Genomic DNA, 17,513 nt, shown 5'->3' on the forward strand with positions numbered 1-17,513 from the left:
TAACATGGAATCGTAGATTTCAAAGTTGATGAGAATGAGAATATATCAGCTATTGAGAAAGTCCGTGAAATGGGCGGAGCTTATTTATAATATCAGACTACTAACCTGATATGATAAATGATCATCAGGGCAGTTGCCATAGCAGATGCATGATAATATGTGTAATAATACACTTATTGATAAGGGCATGGCGAGAAGCGTGTTAGAATTGAATTGTTGATTGATAGATACCAGTAGAATTTGAGAAATAGGTTTCGTTCTGTCTGTTAATTCACAGAGCTTTGCAAATATGTACAAATTAAACTAAGTCTATATATAATTCGCATTTTCTTTTAACTAAAGTTAAAACAATATCGTTTAACGTTTAACTAATCGCTATTCGGTAAACTTGATCTGTGTTGACGTCTGACATAATAAAAGTTATATCGGCATCAGACTATCGTCCTCGGTCAGTATATCAGACCCACACATTTATAAATAGACTAAGGGTCTGCTCAGTATTGGCGGTCTTATGGAATTATAGTGATGGATAACACAACTTGCAAACATTTAACAGATCTTAACAAAAGGCAATTGATGGGAATATTTGAGTAAATCTTGATACAGATTAGCTTTAAAACTTGTTATCAACAAAGCCGATGATCATGAACGAAACTATATAAGATGAAAATGCACTTATTAGGGATAATGAAAAAATATTTTTGAAAACATTAAAAAAAAACTATAATAAATCAAGAGGGTTTTCATTCATAATGATTATCGATATGCTTCACATTCACACACACACACACGCACGCACGCACGCACGTACACACACGCACACACGCACACACACACACACAAAAGAAAAAATAAACAAACAAAAAAACCAAAACAAAAAACGATTGTTATCCGTAGCTTAATTTTCTGCAATATTATCATTCATACTTTTTCAAGAATTATTTCGTGTTTCAATTCTTCTTTGTGCTTAATTTCAGACGAATTTCTCGTAAATGAAGTCTAGAGCTGAAAACAATAACTTCAAAAATCCAAGTTAAAGGATGATATTGCTTTTAAAAATATAAATGATCGCTTCTTTTAATAATTAAAAGAAACAATTCTAGAAGATGAAAAGTTACACCGAAATTATTTCCGAGCTATTGAGGCTATCCTGAGTCATGTTAGCGACCGTTAATTTTTATATTTGTTTATTTCACGCGAGGAACGAATACAATGGGATTTCTTTTGGATTTGATAAATTTACATCTATTCACAAGAAAAAACCATACTTGAGGATTGTTACAGACAATATCTAAGTGTTGACTGATGTGGTTATATCCAAATATCATCAAAAGCAGTTTTGCATGTAGAAAGAAGCGTAATTATCAGACTGTTACGAATGAAATAAAAGATCGAGATGATATTTGGTGATCAGTAAATTGACAGTATTATAGTAGGCTTTGTCTTTTGAATTACGTTTAAAATTATCAAATTTAGCTTTGCTTTGCTCAAAACAAGCCTAATTATGTCGAAATTGTAAGGGAACCACATGGGGAACATCTTTAAAAAGAAGTTTCTTCTTTGAAATAGGTTTAATAGGCAACATTCAAAAAGCTTTATCTTTGAAACAATTAACCGCAATTTCTACTGCATTGTTCTTGTTCTTGATCTTTAAACTTGAGATAAGCTGATAAACGTGTGCGATATGTAATGCAATGGCACTGTAACTGTAATTAGAATAAAGCGAACGAAAAGATATGGTTTTATAAAAGCAGCAACTAACTTTACTATAAAGAGAATGTTTTCTGTGCTTTTAAGTTAATTTTCATTCTGTGCTTTGAAAAAAGTTTGCAATTATCAATCAGATGATGTAAAAACTGAATAGAATGGAGACAGAATTAAAAATCGTACTAAAAGTGGCAATATTGATGCTTTTCTTTGCATGGATTGTAAAAGGTTCGGATGAAGGTACGGCATGTTAAATACATGATTTAGTTTTGTCGTTTTTTTTGAAAGCTAATGCGCATTACTTTGAAAAGAATAAATATAGATAAAAATATTTTCCATGAATAGTTTTAACCAGGAGAAAAGGAGTTCAATTCAGAATTTTAATTTAGTTTTATTTTCTTTTTGGTTTTGCAAAGGCAATCAATTCTCTATATTTTTGGTGTACTGTTTTAGTTTACAAAAAGCTATCTAGCTGAGACATCATTTTTTCTTTTATATGTTGGTAATTAGTTAAGTTATAGTGATTATTTAGAGTTTAATACACAAAAATATGGAAGTCAAAATACCACATGGTTTACATTTTGCTATCTTAATGACAATTAGTTTAACATTCAGCGATATTCTGTCAGGTGTTAAGCTTCATATGTTTTCAATTAATTATTAATAGCAATTCTATAAAACACATTATTAATGTTTATACGCCCGTTTGAAAAATGGGTCGTATTACAGTTTCCCCACTGCGCCGGATGGTCTCTAGGCGGACGGCGTCTGATTTTTCTCCGGAGCATATTTCCTACACACAGTGATGAATTTAAATGAAACTTCCTAGAAATGTTTACCACTATAAGAAACTATGTTGCGCACATATGGCAGAGCTCTATTCAAAGGTCAATGTCACACTCAGAGGTCATTGAAAAACGATTGTCCGGAGCAAAACTTCTACATGCATAAAGGTATTTTCATATGACTTGGCACAAACGTTTACCAGTGTACGGCGGATTGTCGCGTGCAAAATTTAAATCCCTGCATAAAAGATCAAGGTCTCACATAGGGGTCAAATTACAGATAGAAATATGAAAATGTGTATATTGACCACTTAGTCATCATTTATTGAGGGATTGAACATCATGACTACGGGTGTGAAACATGTAATTAAGGTTTATATATGAAAGGTCAAGGTCACTCAAGATGATTAAATATCGAGATTTTAGACAGAGCATATCTCCTACACATATAAAGGGATTCTTATGAAACTTCATAGGGTCAAAGGTCAAGATCACACATTGAAAAACGCTTGTCTGAGGCAAAACGTCTACATGCATAAAGGGATTTCAATATAACTTGGCACAAATATTCACAGAGAGAGTGTTTTGTGCAAAATTTTCATCCCTGTGGCCAAGGTCAAGGTCACACATAGGTGTCAAAGTTCAGATAAAAATATGAAAATGTAAATTCGGACCATTTAGACATCAATCATTAAGGGATTGAAACACAAATGGTCTTTATCATGACTACCATTGTAAAGCTAAATATTGCGCACATAATCCTAGTCCCTGTTACCAAAGTCAAGGTGACATAGAGAGGGACCATTTAGTCACCACTTATTGATGGATTGTATCACAAATGATAACTTTCATGAAAACAAGTGTTACACATATAATTAAGGGTAATATTTGTCAGGTTAATGTCACTAGAGATGATAAAATATTTAGATATTGTCCGGATATTGCCCGGATATGTCCCAGAGCATATCTCCTATATGCATATCTATAATGCACACATCTCTATCAAAGTCTTTTTGGCCGACTTATTTTGCGACAATGCTGCCCTTGTTTGTTTATAGTAAGAAAAAACGTATGCATTTCAAAATCTATGTTTAATATTTCTTTACCAAGAAGTGGTTAAATCTAAACATATGTTGTCAATAATATATCTTTTATTTCTAGTTGAGGCCAATTGCATTGATGAAGTTAGTGATTGTGACACATATGATCAACACAATATATGCGATTCTGACAGGCTGTTTGCGTTTGTCTACTGTCGTAAACATTGCGGTCTATGCAAAGGTTTGACTACTATTAAATGTGTTTATCTCATATCTTATTAAAAATATACGAGCAAAACGTATGTTTTAATTATTAAGATGCCTAGCAGGCTGTATGACCCATTACAAACGATCATAAGTTACTTTAACCCGATCCGCTGTTCATGGTTTTACTGCAAAATCGTTTATCGATGTTTAATTACATGTCAAACATTTCTATAAGATACGTTTTTTTTTTTTTAAAAAATAACAAGATTATGTAATTTGAGAATTCACCAAAGTATTGTTTGGCAATATTGACTTGAGCCATTTGCATATTTAATGATTTTTTGTCGGTCATTTCTATATTACGTAGTAAACCTTGTATGGTGCATTGGTATAATGTATAACTTAGCAAATAACTTGCCTTACTAGTCTCGATGACAAGGTGTAAGGCTTTTAGTTTGTCAAATGAAAATTGTATGCCCCCAAAGGACGGGATATAGTAATCTAACTAAAAATAGACTATAAATAGAAATAAACTAACTTCCACCCGTCTGAAACGTTAAGTTTATTCGACAATTTCTCAATTTCTGTAACATTTCAACGCCGGGTGTACGCAGTATCCAGAATCAAAATCGCATACAACGAAAAATACTGACAAGAATGGAAGAGTTGTGTCAAGGCATTTGGAATACAAAAACTAGAAGTGAGGACATCTTTTCAAAAGAAATTAAATTCAAGTATATTCTGATTGTTTTATGTGACTCGTTATTGTTCAAAATACCAGTTGATAAAGTTCAGAAATTTGGGGATGCGCGCGCATCGTATGACCCCCTTGTATTAATTACATTCCTAACGTTATTCCTAACAATTAATTCTGTTTTGCAGATTGAGTGTTCAACCATATTTCCAAAGTCTTTATTATAATTGATTGTTTGGTTTATTTATTTAAGAATGTGTCATTCCATCTATACCACCGAAAAACGCTAATTTGACTCTATCATGGGATGGGTCACATATTATATTGAATTATAGATGTCATGCAGGACATTCTTTGATCAATGGAAGCCTTACAAGGACATGTAACAACAGCAAGTGGTCAGGTTCAATACCAAAGTGTTTACCAGGTAAATATCGTCATGGATGTACCAGGTCCAATTGTGTCATAAATTTAAATAGGAGATCAATAAATGTACATGACAGTGACAAAGAGACTTTGTATGAGCGCTACATGTTGTTAGAAATAAAGGGTTAATATTAAGTTGCTGTCCGCCATTATGCGATAATGTCCACAAATGCCACAAAGTGCTACAAACCCGTGGACATTGTTGTTTTGATTGTTGTTTACCAAAAGTGCGGCAAACAGCAACTTAGTAGTAATGTCCCTAGAACCCATCTAGGATCTGCAGTGAAACACACATTTAAGGCAAGGTCGCTTGCCATTCTTGTCGCCCTTTGAAGGATACGGATTACTGCAAAATATTCTTACAGAAATGATATTAATTGTTGCTTATGATCTCTATTTGTAAGAATAACATTTAGTGCCATTTTTTTGAAGTTGTATGCTTGAACGGATCTGATTCCGTTCTCTTTTTCGTGCAGATACTGAACGGACTTAAAACAGTCCTCCCACACACCGAGAGCTACAATCGGTCTTATATATCATGTGTCAAGTCTTTTAAGTTTAATTGAAAACTCATTAAAATCATTGCAAAATATATGTCTTAAGTAAATCAAACAATCTACATTTATATCACTAGACACTTTTGAAAACAACATTTATCAAAAGCATTGTCACAATTAAGACTTTGCTAAATGACGCCATGTTCTTCTTTCTTGTTAAGAGTATGACAAATACACTCATAATTATAGTATTGATAAGCTCAAACGGGTAACTTTAGAAGCGCCAAATTGAGAATTATTTAAGATTTATCTGAAACTGTAGTCTATATCTTTTGTTCTATTTACTTTTTCGTTTTGTTTTTGTTTATTTGTTTGTTTTTTTGTCTGTCGAGCATATTAAGATCTTCAATAATGATGTGTTGATGTTGCATTGTTATTCCATGTAAATCTTAAAGTTTATTTGCACCTGACAACAGTTCATCAAAAAATACGGATAGTTATTTACATCATTTTGCAAGAGCACATTATTTACAAGTAATATTAGATTGTTGTTCGCCATTATGCAAAAATGGCCAGAAGATGTCCATAATGACATGACGGCCGCAGCAACAACGTAGAAAATGTCTATAATACCTATGCTACAATGTCTAAGAAACGGTTGTCAACAAATATATGTCACACGGTTAAACAAAAGAGCAAGAAACCTCCGATAAACATAACAAACATAATTACACAAAATAAAGATGATAAAGTTTTGTTCGATTGACAACTGTCTTTATGTGTAACAATAACGTTTAGAGCTAGTTTTTATTATGGAGTTGTGTGTTTTTAAGCACGGATCCATTATTGTCAGCTCAAAATCTAGTTCAAAATGCTCCCTGTCTTGTTGATGGATAATATATACACTATATAAGATATGAAGACTTTTGCTGTCTTCATGTCTTCATGTCTATGCAATCCCAATGTTTACGAGTCACGTGTGATGAATGTGATTTAATATGAAAACTTTGTTTCCTTCTTGCCGAGAGGACACTTAAGTAGATTTTGTTTAGTTCATGTATCTGCGTGATTTGATAAGAACGCAAGTAAAACTTATGTGTTTATACGAAAAGTGCGGGTATTGTTCCTGTACGGGAACTACTCACGTGCCATAACGTAAAGCTGTCGTTAATCTGACATCATTTTAAGTATTTCTGAGTCACGTTTTGGCTTTGGCACAGGTATTGGATTTTTTCTTTACTATTTAAAATTTTTGTGTCAAAGTGCCTACTGTTAATACAACGACAGCAGCCATGCTGAAAGTCACTGACATTTAATCACATTTTGAACTTCATTCAAAATCATTCACTCGCTCCTTATTGAAAAAATAATGCTGAGTAGCAAGGTGGCCAAAATTGTCTTAATTAATCAGATACTGCAAAAATGGCCCTGAAATGCTTTAAATTATGTTACCTCTAATATAGATACCTCTGATTATGCAAAAAAAAATTCTCGAACTTTGGTTGACTTAAATACTTGTATACGACGTCGTATATAATGTATATGCTGAAAGAACCGAATCGCGAACTAATAACCATGCATCGTAGACGGTCACTAATGTGTGTGCATATTTTCATATTGCGTTTTTTCGGCGGCACTTTTTGACTCAAATGTCATTTCTTAAAAGATTTATTATAAGTTTCACCAGCTATGGTGGTTTCAAAGTTTAATTACATTTATTGCATGGACTTTTCGTAACCCTTAAACGTCTGACGTCATCTTTTTTACGTGCGCCTTTTCTCGCCTTTTTCCCATGCTTCTTCAAGATCCGCTTAAGTCTGTGCTAGGGGACTTGACGAATGTTGCGTTTTTTCATTATCCTTTCATGTTCACACTAGCTTTTTATGTTATTATACGCCCGAAAGAATGTCGGCGTATATTGTTATGCACCTGGTTGTCCGTTCGTCCATCTGTCCTTCCGCCCATCCTTCTGTTAGCAGGTTTTCTTGTTTAAACCGGTGAAAGGAAATTGAAACTCCAGAACCTGCAGAAATGAGTATTTTGTAAAGGAACTTATCTGCGAACAAGAATTTTGTTTATGTATTGCTTAATGAAAAGAGATCCTAGAAAGAATCGAAAGTAAGGCTAAATTTGTGAAAACTAGCTACTTTACGTTTGATGTCGTTTAACATACCTGGTGTGAATAATTTAAGTTAATCAGACATACTTTACTTCTGCTATGTTTGTTTTTAATTCATGCAAATAATTTAAATAGTTTAATTAAGCTTATTTCACCATTTATAACCAAGCAATGATGCATGAATGAAAATTATCGTTTTTTTGTACATATATTATTTTATTTATGCATGCATTCATTCATTCATTTATTTATTTGTTTGTTTATTATAAATAATAGTTTCATATCCTTTTTAAGCGTTCATTATTTGGTGATATAAGAAATGAGTTATTTATAAATGCAACTAGGTTAAATAATGATTTTCATAATTTTACAGAGATACAGAAATTTATTTTGTAAATTATGTAAATAAACTGATATCAAGAACTGTAAGGTAGTGTTGTTAGACGTTTATTATTCATGTGAAATCGATATATTCTTATATACACAAATGCAAGATTTATCTTTTTTAACAACTTTGGAAAATTTGATTTCAGTATTTTCTGTTAACCAACATATTAAAAACATGATATTCGTTTGTTAGTGATTGTATAAAATCAACAACAAAAGAATGTAACAGGAGAGATATAAAACATCGCAATTAACATTACCGGTAATTATAAATATTTGACCATTAAAATGGAAATGGATGATGGCATTAAAAAAGACCCAGTCTGTTAAAACAAAAATGATGTATATTTGACAAGTCTTATTTTGTTAAACTAGTTTCTAAGTCAAAATAAACACGCTTTTTACCAAGTTGCAATTGGAATATTCTTGCTATACATTCGGCAGTTCTATATTTTGTAAAAATTCTACTAACGTTATCAATATTTAACTATAACAGGTTATTGTAACGTGACATATATCAGGGATTGTCTAGAAAAAGAAATATATTTTATATCTGATATTCTTTATATCTATGGAATGTAACTCTATTTAAATAACAAATATTATATATATCATCCTCTCTTATTTGCCCGCTAAATATAACTGACAATATGACTTTAAGATATAACTAATAAATATAATGTCATTAAAAAACAAATCTTCGAGATACAAGTGAATTTCTTCTTATTTATGATAAAGCATATTGCAAATTGGCATGAATTACATAAAGTATTCTGTCTCTTAAGAAACTCAATTTACTTTTTTCGGTAATTCAATGTTATAATGAAACGCCATTGTATCAAATATAGTTTCGGAAGTAGAACTTTGTAAACAACTAATCAAGCTGTAGAAGTCAAATTATTGTACCCTTTAAGAACAATAATAATAAACTTGGAATTGTAATTTCTAAACATCATAACAGTCTTTTACATCAAAACACCAAAGATTTACATTTTGAAATTGTTAAATTGTTCAAATAGAATGGGTATTAGATGTGCTAAATATATTTAAACTTAAGTAGGCCATACTATAAAGTACTATAGCCTAATTTGATTTTAACGAAATCTTTTAAGTGCATGTACATGTGGCTTGAAATGTTTTTCAGACTGCGGGTTAATTGCGAATCTTAACATCAATAATACTGCATCTGTAGTTTTATCGGCAAAACAACGATACGACGTTTGAATATTATGCTTTAGTTACATGTGGTGTTGGCCACGTGGTCTCCGATAGGGATTATTTCTAAAATCAGTTCAATATGATATGTGGACAAGATGGGAAGTAGAACAAAGTGAAAGATTGTGCTAGAATTGGTAAAGTTTTTTTTTCAAAAGTTTTTCTTACATTTTTTCCAGTTCATTAATAATCATTCCGGTCATTTCATGGTTGTAAAATGTATTTTACATTCAAGATTGTGGACACCTGTCAACACTGGGCCTTTCAAACATAGAATACAGGTTGCTTCAAAATGATACAAAATACCCTTCAACAGCTAATATATCTTGTCAGATTGGATATACTGATGTCAACCAAAATCAAACAGAGGGCATTTCAACAACTGAGGTGATATGTAGCGAGAATGGTACTTGGGAAAATTTACCAACTTGTGTCAAAAAAGGTATTTTACGTCAGCATACATTTTTCAAAACTTGACATTCGGTTGGTAAACAATTGTTTATTTGAATGAAATATTAACAACAAGAGCATATTATACGAGAGTACACGCAAAGTACATCATTCAAATTTATTTTACAGTATTCATCATAGTTATAACAACAACAAAACATCAACAACAACAACAACAACAATAATGATAATTAATGAAATTAAAGATAATAATAATATAATTAATGCCCATGAAGAAAGATTAAAGAAAACCAAACATTTTGTTTAAGTGTTATATGTAGAATAACAATTTATAAACCATTAAAATTACCGAAGCAAAGTTTTATGCCATTGCAAAGGTGGTAAAAATTAAATGTGTACATGTGTGAAAAATATATTGCAATAACCTTGACTTTTGTTATCAAATTGAAAAGTTTTAAATTATGTGTAGCTGCCTTGCTGACGTCATCACTGTCATAATACATTTTGTTTAATTTACATGTACAAATCTGGCTAATTATTTTTGCAGTCATAAAAGTAATGAGCTTGTAACATATTTTCTTGACACAACACCACAGTTGAACAAAACTTCCATTTATACATGTTGGTGTATAACATTCCCGCTGAATGATCTTTTTTTAATGCTTCGATTTTAAAGTTTTAGCTGCAATCGTTTACAGGAAATAATGGTTAAACATAACTTTATCAATTCTTTTTCATAAGCATGTTAAGACGAATATACATATTTATTTGGCATGCACTATAGTGTGATAATGCACGGTTTATCATTCAAATGCTTTGTAATTAATCACTTAACCTATCGGCCTTCGTGATTATATTCCTGCTTATTTTAACTGTAACCGTACATTATACTACAACAATGCACTCAAAAAGGTTATGTTTATTTTAAATAATTCACTATTTTCATTTCTTAATATCATAGCTTTAGTTATCAAAATATTCTTTTCTAGTCAAGGTTGTGCTAATATAGTATCATTTATTGCCATTAAAAGTGTTTGTGTAATTCTAAAATATTATGTTTACTTTGTGTGCCAATGACAGCATCGATCACTTACATCATGCACTGTGCAACGCTTACTTTTTCACATCAAAAGTTAAATGAAAATCAAAGATATCTAAAAATGGCTAGTAAATTTATGTTTTCCAAATATTGAAATATGATCTTATTTTCTAACTTACTTACAATAGATTAACACTCTGGTATAAAATTAAGAAAAAATGGAAAAGAAAAAAGGAAAGATCTATAGACACACACATATATATGTCGATATATAGTTTTATATACTGACGTATTCTAACGCACTATGCGAGACACCAACCGTTATATGAATTTTCACTAAACTTACGACAATAAAAGAAGAGAGAAATAAACCATGATGTTCAACATTATTGTTTTTTAAATATTTTATTTGATGTTAAAATGCTTTTACTGAAAACAGTTTATTTAAATGTCTGAATAAGTGAATAGGTTGCTAAAAGCACGTTGTAGGTGCATAGCTTGAAAATTGCTGAACGTCCTCAATGTTTTGTTCAGTAAACGAACAACATGATAAGTGTCATGTAGCTATGATAAAAATGTTTATAAATTGCGTTTCTGTATTTTATAAACCATTAATTAATATACTTTTCTCACCTTATTATAGATTATACACTTTCTTACTGTATAAATATTTAATGTTTATATCTGAACATACCATATCTTTAAGATTGTGGAGACGTTCAGAATGTCAGGATCGAACATGCAGCTTATAGGACTCTTTTGAATGGTGACACTAAATACAACGATGCGGCAGAAGTCACGTGTGATTTAGGTTACTACGATATTGATCAGAACCAAACAACGGGTGTATCAAAACGTACACTATTATGCTCCTACACGGGAACATGGACAAATATTCCCAAATGCATTCCAAAAGGTCAACTATATATTTTGCATATGAGCCGCGTCACGACAAAACCAAAAGTGCGTTTGCGACCAGCATGGATCCAGACCAGCCTGCGCATCCGCGCAGTCTGATCAGGCTCCATGCTGTTCGCTATTGGTTTCTATACTTGTTATAGAGTTTGTAAGCGAACAGCATGGATCCTGATCAGAATGCGCGGATGCGCAGGCTGGTCTGGATCTATGCTGGTCGCAAACCCATTATGTTGGTTTTGTCATGTAACGGCTCATATATGTTTTTATAAAATTTTGATTATGCTCGTATTGTATTTAAATTGTTTTATCAACCATATTAAAGTGAACAGCCGAAAGCGTAAAGTATAACACAAAAGTGAACCCTATAATCTTTCCAATCTTTCTTTTTAATAGGTATAAAATACTTATCAATGCATGGTTTCACTGATAAACATTAAGATATATTTAATTATGGCTGTCTTCTCTATCAGATTGCCATGATATTAAAGTCATCACCATAGCTCATGCAGCACAAAGGCGTTACAATGGCACGAAATTCAATTCTACAGCGGAAATAGATTGCAACGATGGATATTACGATCAAAGAGAAAATCAAACACATGCAACATCAACTACTGTAATCAGATGTTCTGAACACGGAACTTGGACCAACATTCCTAGCTGTATACGCAAAGGTATTCTTATCTATTTAACTCACGAAATTAAAATTTCCTGCAGAAAAAGATGATAATAGTCAAATAAAAAACACCAGTTCATACATTGAAAAGGAACTTACGACATTGGTTGCAAGTGTGTGTGTATTTCGTCACTAATTAAATTCATACCATTAAAACATCAGTCTTTCGAAATAGCAATGCCTCCAACAATTGTTTTCATTTAGACTTCGTGTCGTGAAAATTTCATATAATTCTAAACAATGTCAATAGTTTTTTTTAAATGATAAACAATTAATTTTCTACAGCCAGGAATGTATCTGTTCACTTTTTTCAATTATTTATTAAAGTGAGAAGATATTTTTATTGTCACTGTCAGATTCAATAATTGTTCAAATCCATTTACGGATTATTCGGCCTCGATGATGAAATGTCATCAGTTTTCACAATTTTGTTAATAATTGTGTGTGGATATTTCATTAGTCTTGCATTATGCAGTATATGGTCAGTGTACTTGAAAAAAATTAATTCAATTTCCGACATTGTACGGATATTTGATGGCACAGTTGGGTTAAATGATGACTTAACAGGTGTTAGAATTTGACGAAGTTTCTCCTCCTCAAAATCAAAGCCTAATAATGCATCAGATTGTTCAATAACATCAAAATATCCATTCTGAGTCAGAGTTAAAAGTTAAAATCAGTATCAAACAAATCATCGGATATTTGTAACGGAAAGATTTCCGTTGCGCTTTACTATTGACAGTATATAAATAACACATGGGTTTGTGGGTAACAGTAAAAATATCATCCCTCGTAAAAATACTGTTACCCGAGGAAAATACTGTTACCCGAGGCGTAGCCGAGGTTAACAGTATTTTTACGAGGGATGATATATTTACTGTTACCCACACTACTGTTCTACTATTAACTTTTAGTTTTAAGAGTTCTTAAGGCCTACTAGAGAAGTTTTCTTTTTCTTTTATTCTTTAAGTTAGTGATGATATCTACTAGTCATACACATAAAATAAGCTTCGTTTTATTTAGAAAACAAAACACTAACCCATCTTTACGGTTATGATATGTGAAATCTGATCCTTCTGTTTCCAGAATATTCTTCGCATGATTTTTAACAAAATAACGATGATATCCTATGGCTGTCCACCATATCTGTAACGTTTCACTGATTAAAATTGTTAAATAATCCTTTGTTACATGATGCTTAAATCGTCTGCATGTTCCAGTTTGACACATAATTATTTACACTGCAATTTCTTCCGTTAAAAACGGATGTTTACTTTTTGACTATTCAACAAAAGATATTTTATACGCGAAAAGCACTCCAGGGTGCAAACAACTAAATTTTATGGGTGTCATAGTTACTCCAGAGAAGATGGTGATGTCCTATCGTGGTAAACGTCGAAAATAAGAATGAATCGAGAAAAAAATGGCGGCCATTTTATTTTATCTTATTTAGAAAATAGACCACGTGACCAGATTTTATACTGTTAAAAAGTACTGTTACCTATGTAACAGTACAAAATTCTTAGTCACGTGGTACACTTGCATTAACAGTAAGAATAACTCCCAGAGGCCTATGGGAAATTAACATTACGAAAAGTGAGGGGTAATTATATACTCTAACTCTGTATTATCGGGACAACTCTATTACCGACGTACTCTCAGTATTTTGTCATGTACGGTCATATACATGTATACGGTGAAGTTAGAAATAGTTGACCTCATTCATTGAGAAATATAATGATTAATTGAATTTTCTGCTTCACACAAAATATTCATTTTTAAAAACATCAATTAAATTCACACAGAAAGTACGCCGATAGCTGACTTATATACATGTATATAGCTGCAGACGACGGTAGATAAAATCATTTATGCTAATTATCAGATATTGAAATTCGGTGTAAAATGTGTCCTTTTTATGTTAGAAATGTTGATATAAATGTATATAACTGCATAATTTGACTGAGGAATTTCGTTACTGAATATAGCAATGGATTTCCAACAAAGTGTCCTATAAAGTATTTGTTCCCGTTTCTTTATACTACGTCACGAAAAGTAAAGGCGGGAATCAACCGAGAAAAATAGTCCGGCACTTCTATTATTATATGGTACTGTATCGTCACTAATATAAAACCAATCGCAACTACTCGGCCCTTTCCGTCAGTCTTCTGATAAGGACCTCGAACACAATAGTATGAATACACAGAACGGATACGGTATTTCGGTCTAACCTACGCTAAGAAACTAAACATGTAAACAAGTAGTAATTTAATGCTAGGAGTTGTTGAAAAGTTTATTAAGTAAATTTATGAAGTAAAATTCCACCTTAAATAAGTGAATTCATAGGTACAAAAGTAAACAATACATTATTTATATATTTATTATTATGGTTGTTGAAATCGAAAGTACAAAAAACCAACTCGTTGACATTAAGTCGGATTTGTTTAAACTGAATATCAGTGGGCATATTTAAATTACAAATTGTTGTCAGACATATTTTCAAGCATAAGAGTACAGGAACAGACATTAGATGTCAAAAATATACATTCGTTTTACATTATCTCTGTTTCTGTTTACATGGTAGAACTACTTTCAATCCATATTGTTTCTGAGGTTATTATAGGTAATAGCCGAGGCAGTTTCGAATGACATAAAACAGATATTTTTTATCCGTTGAAGCGTATTCGTCCTTCAAGATTTTTGCGTATTTTAGGAGGGTGGGATTTATATGTAACTACTAGTATATAATAATTAATTGTATTATAACTTTTAACGAGGTAATAAGTAATTGATAACTTATGCGTTGCTATTTGTTGGTAATGGTTGAATGAATTCAAAAGTTAATTTACCCCAAATCAACCAAATGCAACATAAACTACTACAGTAAGGATATTTTGATCAACATCCCTTATTGCATATCTCAACTTTTCAACAAATTATTTCTTTTATCAAATGAATATTAATAAATAAATGTAAATGTTCTGCTATTATGCATGAAATACATGGAAACCGCAAGCGAAATTGATATATAGTCCTTTAAAATAACTGTGTCTTATTATTTCAGATTGCGGATCTCTTGAAATGTTAAATATATCAAATGCTGCAAACAGACTCTTTTTTACTGACACAAAATACGGATCCAGTGCTGCTGTAACATGTAAAACAGGGTACTATGATAACAATAAAGCCCAGATGAAGGGAGTATCATCAACACTGATCAAATGTTCTAAGAACGGGACGTGGGTTACAGTGCCAAAATGTGTCAGAAAAGGTAAATTGTGTTTGGTTCATTAAATTTTCTTTTAGTTATTTAACGTCTAGAAGCGTCTCACTTAACATTAATACTGTGTTGTAAGAATCCAAGCTATTTTAATTTATATTAATACATTAATCAGTTGTAGATATACGACTGAATTAGTGTCATAACGTAACATTTGTATGCAATGACGACAATGTGTCATCATGATTAAAGTAGAGATGTTATATAACATACTCCCTAGCATCAACATAAACATTGATAATTAATAGTAATGACTATTCCTCTATATATACTTTACCAACAATTGCAATAACTCTTCAGTCTTTTGAATGAAGAAAATTATATCATCCATATTGCGAGCATTAATAATTAAATGATGTTTTTCAATTATCATGAAAATTTTGTGAGTATTTCTGTGATTTCTTTAACTATTTTGCATTTCAATCCTTCTGACAAGTCGAATTTGTTATATGTGAGTAACGACAAAAAGGTCAGTTAACAAAATTTGAATCTTTTCGTTCAATTATCGTTTTTTTTTAATAAGATTGTGGAAACCTAACAGATATTACGATAACTAATGCCGTTCACAGACGTCTACATACAGATACTAAATTTAAATCAATAGCAGATATAGACTGCGATGACGGATATTATATTAAAGGAAGAATTCAAGCAGCTGGAACATCAACCCAAACAATAACATGTTCTGATACCGGAACATGGATCAATGTGCCAGAATGCGTTCCGAAGGGTAGGAAATGTATATTTTCTTTTATCATAATACAATGTTATGTTCTTTCGTCGTGTTGCTGCTAAAATGTACCCCATTGTCTTTCTTCAGACATGAATAATTGCTTTTATACTTAAAACTGTCTTTCTTAAATAGATTATCAAAAACGTGTTTTATTTGTTATCAAAAGTATTTTTTAAAAAGAAAAAAGAAACATTGACATTTTTTCAAGATTGTGGGAGATTGGACCAACTAAGTTTGTCAAACGCAAAAGATAGAAGCCTTATCAACGGAACCACAATCTATACGTCGCTGGCGAATATAAGTTGTGATGAGGGATATAAGGAGTTAATAAGTAGCCAGGTACTAGGAATAACAAGCACAGTGGTTAGATGTAACGGAAACGGAACGTGGGAAAATCTACCGAAATGTGTCAGAAAAGGTATTCATTTATTTATCTGTAATTTAGCTATTTTGTTTCACTGATTTAGACCGATATTTTATTTTTATAATTTATCTTATTTTATTTTAATGATACCGCTAAGAACAATGATTATCTTCAACTATCTAGAAAATGTGATCCCTCGGAAGCATTAAAACAGTAACATCCCTCACCCCCGTAGCACCGGATTGAGAGTACTCATTTCTAAACACTTTCAAGTGCTTGTCACATTGTCTTACTCAATAAACAGTTTCATGTTTATATCTGAACATACAATATCTTTATCTTTAAGATTGTGGAGACGTTCAGAATGTCAGGATGGAACGTGCAGCTAATAGGACTCTTTTGAATGGTGACACTAAATACAACGATACGGCAGAAGTCACGTGCGATTTAGGTTACTACGTTACTGATCAATACCAAACAACGGGTGTATCAAAACGTACAATACTATGCTCCTACACGGGACAATGGACAAACATTCCCAAATGCATTCCAAAAGGTTAACTATATATTTTAGTAATAATATAATCTTACATATATTTTTTTTATAAAATTTGATTAAGCTCGTATTATATTAAAATTGTTTTATCAACCATATTAAAGTGAACAGCCGAAAGCGTAAAGTATAATACAAAAGTGAACCCTATAATTTTTCCAATCTTTCTTTTTAATAGGTATTAAATACTTATCAATGCATTGTTTCACTGATGAACATTAAAATATGTTATACAATTGCAGACTCGGTTTGATTGAGTCTGTACTCATTTCGCTCATTTTTTACAATGATTAAGGTTTAACGATCGCTCGATGTGAATATAAATTTTTATTAACTTTCGATCCAAATAAACTACAGTTTCATGTAAGTTCATGGTTATTGTACGAGGGGAAGTCAGAAAATATCCGGACTTTTGACTCGTTCTAAAAAAACATTAAACATTTTAAAAAAAATCTTTCTACT

At 31.7% G+C, this 17,513-nt stretch overlaps 1 protein-coding gene across 1 annotated transcript; it reads left to right on the top strand.

Annotated features, from left to right (window-relative positions):
• Positions 1-1,690: 1,690 nt before the first annotated feature.
• Positions 1,691-17,054, top strand: LOC132727359 (sushi, von Willebrand factor type A, EGF and pentraxin domain-containing protein 1-like; the record flags this gene model as incomplete). The annotated part of the gene is made up of 10 exons (XM_060712795.1): positions 1,691-1,947; positions 3,654-3,773; positions 4,687-4,860; positions 9,313-9,519; positions 11,234-11,443; positions 11,916-12,119; positions 15,186-15,392; positions 15,925-16,131; positions 16,343-16,552; positions 16,845-17,054. Coding segments are annotated over exons 1-10 (1,831 nt in total), but the record flags the coding sequence as incomplete, so codon positions are not given.
• Between the last annotated feature and the right edge of the window lie 459 nt (positions 17,055-17,513).

The sequence above is a fragment of the Ruditapes philippinarum genome, unplaced genomic scaffold, assembly GCF_026571515.1.
Source record: "Ruditapes philippinarum isolate M1 unplaced genomic scaffold, ASM2657151v2 ctg17266_1_1_1_1, whole genome shotgun sequence".
NCBI classification, from domain to species: Eukaryota; Metazoa; Mollusca; class Bivalvia; order Venerida; family Veneridae; genus Ruditapes; species Ruditapes philippinarum.